This window comes from Arachis ipaensis, chromosome B04 (genome assembly GCF_000816755.2).
Source record: "Arachis ipaensis cultivar K30076 chromosome B04, Araip1.1, whole genome shotgun sequence".
Classification (NCBI taxonomy): domain Eukaryota; kingdom Viridiplantae; phylum Streptophyta; class Magnoliopsida; order Fabales; family Fabaceae; genus Arachis; species Arachis ipaensis.
Window position 1 is genome coordinate 121,685,850 of NC_029788.2, and position 6,621 is coordinate 121,692,470.

Below are 6,621 nucleotides of genomic sequence, written 5' to 3' on the forward strand. Positions count from 1 at the left end.
GTTGGCTTTCACTTTTTATTTTTTAAAGTAGTAAATTCTCATTAATTGGAATGTTTTTGCTAGGATTTGAATTTGCTGCCTCTTTTGTGGCGACACAAAAGATCAAGGATCTTTCCAATACTAGGGTTTCAGATTAAAAACCAGATGTGATATTTAACTAAATTGATGAGGTAAACCTTAAGAGTGCTTCATGTGGCATGTTAACCCTAAAATAAAATAGTTGAAATTGAGAAAATATGTTAACCTTTTTCATCCACATGTTTGATTCTACTATTTTTGATGTCCATATGTTTGATTCTGCTATTTTTGACGTGTTATTGTTGCACATGGGAGAGTAGGGAATGTAATTTCCCAATGTTTTTTTCAAGTGGTATTATCAAGTGTTCTATTAAAATTTTTTTAAGTGGGACTAAAAGAAAATTTCCTGTAAGGGGAAAATAAATTGAGGATCTGGGGATGTAACTTTTGAGAGGAGTGATCAGTCGGTCCTTTTGCAGTCTTATATCAACTAAATACAGTGTAACAATGTTGAAATGACATATCTAAAATCAAAACGTTTCAGTTGTGCTACAAACAGTGGAATCAAGCTAAGCTGCTTCATCTGTTACGGATCATACTTTCTATTGATACATACACTTGCCTCTAGCAACTTCAAGAGGAGTCTCCTCATGCAAAGGCACTCCATAGTGCATACTAATCTTTATGACCTCATTTTATACGCGAGAATCCGAAATCCACTGCATAAATTTTCATTGTAGAAATCTCCCCACCTATTAAAAAGGGCTCCACTCGTTGTCGAAAGAAGAGGACTTGCATTCTAATTTAAGAAATATTAAATTAAAAAGAGAAAATACTAAGAAATATTTAATAAATATTACTTTGTAATAATAACATAACGTCTATTAAACCATTCGATTGAACATGGAATAATCTTAGAAATTGTTTCATGTTCATTATATTTGATTTCCAAATTATTCTTTGTTCATGTTTTTATTTATTTTTTGTTCGGAATTTTACAATGTTAGCCTATCGGGAAACAAATGATGCAATCCATTAAAAAAAATACTGGATGTAATATCATACCTATATGATAATAATAATAATAACATTAACATAACAAAAATAATTTTTTTCCCCTTTCTTATTTTCTACTTTTAACTTCATAATTTAAAAAACAGTTCGATGATCGACATTAGAATAAATACTCATCATGTCAGGGCAATGAGGGCATAGATTTCATCACACTCAATATAATCTCATGGATTTCCTCAATCAATGATAACATCACCCCAAAAAAGAAAAAGAAAGAAAAAAAGAAAAAAAAGGAAAGAGAAAATAAGGAGGAGAAAGAGGAGGAGGAGGAAGTAAAAAAGAAAGGGAAGAAGAAAAAATCACCAAGAGAGGTCTGCTTAAGACTACAAATACATTCCAATCTTTCCATAAAGAAACTTTTTGGAGATCAAATACTGCTGGGCACAGGAAAGATTTAGAAGCTCATCACTTGTTTTTAATAATACAGACCCAGACAGGAAATAAGCTCAAACTCACCATACCAGTCTATTCAATCCAACGAGTTACTCCATCTTCTCCTACAGTTGCCAAAATCTCAACACGCACGTCCAAAACAGCCTATGGATTTGTATCAACGAAGATAAACTAATCAGGCGGAAGAAATTTTAAGAACCAAATCACCAACTTAAATATTATCACAGCCCTTTAAATAACGCATAAAATAATGAAAGACCAAAATGAATGTATTATAATGTAACGGTTGACTAGAACAGTGCGATGTCAAGGAGTGATGACTTCATTCAAAGGCAATATCTTCCATAACCACACCACCAAATATAAGACAAGTAATTTTCCCAATGCATCGAGTTTGCAATGAGGTTTTGCAAGAAAAGGGAAAGTCAAGAAACACAATGATCCCTTGGAACTAAGATATCTTCTAGACCTCACCAACACAAATTCTCTTGTATATGGATGTGAAAAGAATATAAAAAGATAGGTTTGTAAAGGAAATAAATCAAATAACTATTTTGGAAATCCTCAATGTAAAATGCAGCCAATTAAGTTTGTTTCAGAAGTAGCTAGGAAATTAAAGGGGAAACATATGATTCTTGTACCATTATACCAATATGTTGTGAACAGCAACATAATAAGATGACAAAGAGAACTTACTGATTGATTTCTACAGTTCACCAGTCTACATTCCTGTAAGGAACCTTCCAGCGTCCAATTCTCCCAAACATCAAAACTATGACTAGCAAATACAAATTCCATTCTTCTATTTATCTGAAAAATCAAATGAATCCATGTAACCAAATTAAAATGCTCTCATTGCATTAGCAATGTGAATATAGATTGGGGAAGGAACCATGCATAAAAATCTCTAGCTACTATCTGAAATAGAATATTTAGAGTAGCCTATATAGTGCATAAAAGAATTAGTAATTAACATAACTGTCGAGTCCACACAATTTTTTAAATTAAGAAACTTTTGGCATTCTATTCAGTTACCTGCAATAATTTTCCACCAGCTGCAAGAGATCGCAAGCCAATTGTGTCCTGAAATAAATGCATCACTCTGATATCAGCTAGTTTGCATTAAAACTAGAAAGCTAAAAGTAAAGACAGGATACACCGCTCTAAATTATTATTTGTAGCAAGCTGGAACCAAGCTGATTGGATGGGTGTATTTCTGTAAAACTAACCTTGCTTCTGAAGATTATGAGGAACTGTGCAGCAGGGTCTCTTTTTGACACACTTGACATTGAATCCAAAATCCAACCACCACCTTTAACTCTCTGTCTTGATACATGAAGTGCTGGGCGATCCCTTGCATAAAGGGCTATGACATATCCATCTCTTAAAAGTTCAGTACAATTTCCGCTAAGTCTCATGCTTGGCACTAGAACTGAAGTGGCAGTTGCTTCTTGCAACGATTCTATTGGAGTTTTTCTACTTCTTGAATCTTCAGAGCTGGAACTTAGGGCATGATCTGTGCCACTCATGGCAGTATCGTCTCTCTGAGATGTGCCTTCTTTCTCCAGTGCAGATGGATCTTCTGGTTTTGGCTGGGACTTCTGACGTGTATGCCTCTTTTTGGCCTTTTTACCAGACCTGCTGCGCCTACCTTCAGATCTAGTGGATGTACTCTGAGTCAAACTTGAAACCTGGTTCTGGGATGAAGATTCTTTTACTTGAATGCTTCCTTTCTTTTGGGAGGTTTCAGGACTTGGACTTACTTGAACCTCATCTAGTTGCTCTCTAACAATAATCTGTAGAGAATTTTCTTTGTACTGTTGATCAGATTGTTCATTTTCATCATCCACCTCACTCTCTTCTTCCACATCAGACATGGCACTCTTTGGAATAATCCCGTCAACGAAGAATGTCTGTAATATAGATATTGCTTTCTCCCTTATCTCCATCCAAACTTCTTCACTGTAATCTGCACTTCGAGGAAGTATCAACACATTAGGCATCTCCTTAACCTGAAGCACACATGCAATAGATGTTAGCATCATTCATTATTATATTTTACTATTCTATGCTAACAGATAGTGAGAAATATACATTATAAGTAGCTAATCCAATTTATGCTGACCAACTTTTGCAAAACCTACACTTTATCTTCAGAATACAGTTTTTCATTTGCTTCATTTTTGCTCTGATAGAGAATTATCAAATGCCAAAATCAATTTGAACAATGTCCTGTTTTTGGACCAGAACTTGCATACATGCTAGATCACTGTTATCATTTATAATAACTCTATTCTTCATCAGTTTTTGGACAGCCTAGGGTGGCAACTTGTTAAAGGCTGCTTATTTCAAACACAAGAAGAAACACAAACAGCAACTACATGGATATAGTGAAAAAAACAGCAAACATATATCACCTCATATAGAAAATATATGATATGATATTTTATGCGGCCAGAGAGAATATTATGTTCACTTGACAGACGTTAAAGTTCAACCCTCTGAAACATTATACGTAAGTTAGAAAATACTCAACTGGTTAGACATTTACAAATTCCTATAATACCTTGAAAGTTAAAGAATTCAAAACCTAAAGTTACCATACCCATGCTTCCATCCACTGGGGCCCTTCTGCACCATCCAAAGCACATCCAGCTAAGGTTCCATCAATCAAGAGCTGCTTTACAGCACAATCATCCAAAAGCTGACTACTACCCGTATTTACAAGAAAAGCACCTGTTGAAATATCGGAATATCATCAATAATTAAGATTATTCAAACATAATAACTAACATTCAAATAAATATCTCTAAAATATGTATAATTGTATACATACCAGGCTTTACATGTTGAAGACACTCAGCATTAATGATCTGCATTGTTTCATTTGTTAGAGCACAATGGAGTGATATAAGGTCACTCGCAGCAAGTAAATCATGAAGAGTATCCATTCTTCGTGCTGCTGGAGGGAAGCTCACTTTCCCTTTTCCCTGCAAGTGCAAGGTGCTGGAAAAAGTTAGCCAAAAATAATAGCAATTGTGCTGTTCAGGCTTAGTACTTGCAACGGACGGGAGTTGGATAGTAGTACCAAGTGCATGTCATGTTAGGTTGCTACTGATTACCAATGTTCCAAGGAAATAAACGATGCAAATTATAAGACTCTGATACACATCTAGAATGGAAGACTACAACAAAATCCAAGCCTTATCCTTGGTCATCCCCATCAGCAAAAGCCAAGAAGTAAACAGTCACTTTATGCATACTAGTTATTTAATTGTGTAATATGCACATGTGAGTTTGTGACATGTATGCTAAGGCAACAAAAGCCCTAACCCACAAGGAATCCTAAGCAAAGATATCATTCACAATATTGCTGAAAGTCAGAGTAAAGAAGGTTCAATGAAAATTATAACAAAGTTGGACCTTAATCTCACAATGTCAAGGAACAGCATAACAACATTAGGAAATGAATAAACTAAACAGCATAACCAATCATGCAAAACCCAAGTCTCATGTTCAAACAAAAGCATCATAATCTTCACATATTCACCAATAGTGTCACTCATAATTATATGCGACAAAGTCTTGTTCCACCAGGTGGTCAACAACATGAAGTCATGAATCAATGACATATTGTCCTGCTAAATTCTAAGTCTCTCTTAAGAGTTTTCTCTACACTTTTTCTAGATCTCCCTCAACCTTCCTACTTCCTAGGAACCTATTGTACTACCTTCCTCGTAATCCACTCTCCATCACTCACAAATACATTTACACCATGAAATCCAAACTAGGAGATCTCAAACTAGACCAAAAGCCTCGTGTTAAGAAAGCAGAGTAAAAAAAACCGACCATTTCTTAAAATCAACATCCCAATCATGAATCCTAGCTGCCAAACACCAATTGCATCAAATGTAAGAAGAATATACGAACCTATTAAATGAAAGCATGAAATCCACAGAAGGAAACACCACTGACCAGTTAAAATTTCAAAATATGGACATTCCTTCAATTCACTTTTTTTAGAACAAATAAATATAATTTAAAAAGGAAAACCAGCAATTGAAGAAGAAGACGGAGGTGGTGGTACCGGATGAACATCGAAATAAAGCACGCTCATCTTGAATGCCAAGCTGCGAGTTGCAAGCGACCGGGCGGAGGCAGATCTACCAACGATGCCAAGTACGAGTCCTCGGCAGCGCCGCATACCACGGCAGAGCGGCTGAATGGAACCGAGCCAGCCGGAGGCGGAGAGAGCGTGGCGGGAGAGGAGGTGAGTGCGGCGGAGGAGGCCGAGGAAGAGGGCCATGACAGTGTCAGCGATCTCCTCAGCTCTAGAGGTGTCGACATGGACGAGGCGGAGGCCGAGGTCGGAGGCGAGTGCGGAGTCGACGGCGCGGTCGGAGGAGCCGAGGCAGAGGAGGAGGTGGTAGGGGCGGAGGCGGCGCTGGGCAGCGCGTGGGAGGTAGGCGAGGGAGTGGAGGAGGACAGCGGCGGCGGATTCGATCTTGCCGTCGGAGAGGCGGCTGAGGGGGACGTGCTCGACGGCGGCGACGCCGGTTAGGGATTCGAGCTCGATGGAGCAGTCTTCGATGCAGTTTAGGGTGACCACTAAGGGAAGTGGCGCAGGGTTGTTACGATGAGGCATTGCAGCATACAATTCCGAACTCTCAGTTTCTGTGATTCGCTGCGTTCCTCTTTTATGGCCGGCTGCCTCGCTATGTGCCACCCTCGAAGACTCTCCCCCGCTCTCTCCACTCTCCATTTCAAAATTCAAAATTCTTAAAAAGTTAAAAGATATTTTTAAAAAATCAAACAAAACTAAAAAAAGTTGTATGTATGTAAATCGCTATTTTGTATCGCGATTTACCTGAAAAATAGAAAAAAAGCATAAACAACTACTGAGAAATTTCAAATTTATGAAGAAATGGAAACGCATATCATAAACTAGGATGGATCACGGTGGTTTACACACAAAATCTAATTCTCTACTCTTTGTAGCGGCTTTATAAACATCAATTGCTCTATAAATAATTAAATATCAATGACAATACCAATAAAACGAAAATATAAAAAGTGATTCATTTATAAAAATTTAACACATCTATTATATTCTATAGATTACATCTATTGAAACTT

General features: G+C 37.1%; 1 protein-coding gene across 1 annotated transcript; it reads right to left on the reverse strand.

Annotated features, from left to right (window-relative positions):
• Positions 1,214-6,180, reverse strand: LOC107637126 (C-terminal binding protein AN). Its single transcript, XM_016340573.2, has 7 exons — positions 5,573-6,180; positions 4,322-4,475; positions 4,091-4,221; positions 2,715-3,497; positions 2,521-2,568; positions 2,182-2,295; positions 1,214-1,629 (listed from the first exon to the last, which is right to left on the reverse strand). The coding sequence occupies exons 1-7, from the start codon at positions 6,128-6,130 to the stop codon at positions 1,558-1,560; spliced, it is 1,860 nt and encodes a 619-aa protein (XP_016196059.2). The 5' UTR covers positions 6,131-6,180; the 3' UTR covers positions 1,214-1,557.

Excerpts from the sequence above, each read along its gene's own strand:
- LOC107637126 (XM_016340573.2), bottom strand. The coding sequence starts at position 6,130 with ATGCCTCATCGTAACAACCCTGCGCCACTTCCCTTAGTGGTCACCCTA. Across the intron at positions 4,476-5,572 it reads TTTATTTCGATGTTCATCCG|GGAAAAGGGAAAGTGAGCTT; the intron begins GTACCACCACCT and ends TTGCACTTGCAG. Across the intron at positions 3,498-4,090 it reads CCCAGTGGATGGAAGCATGG|GTTAAGGAGATGCCTAATGT; the intron begins GTATGGTAACTT and ends TGTGTGCTTCAG.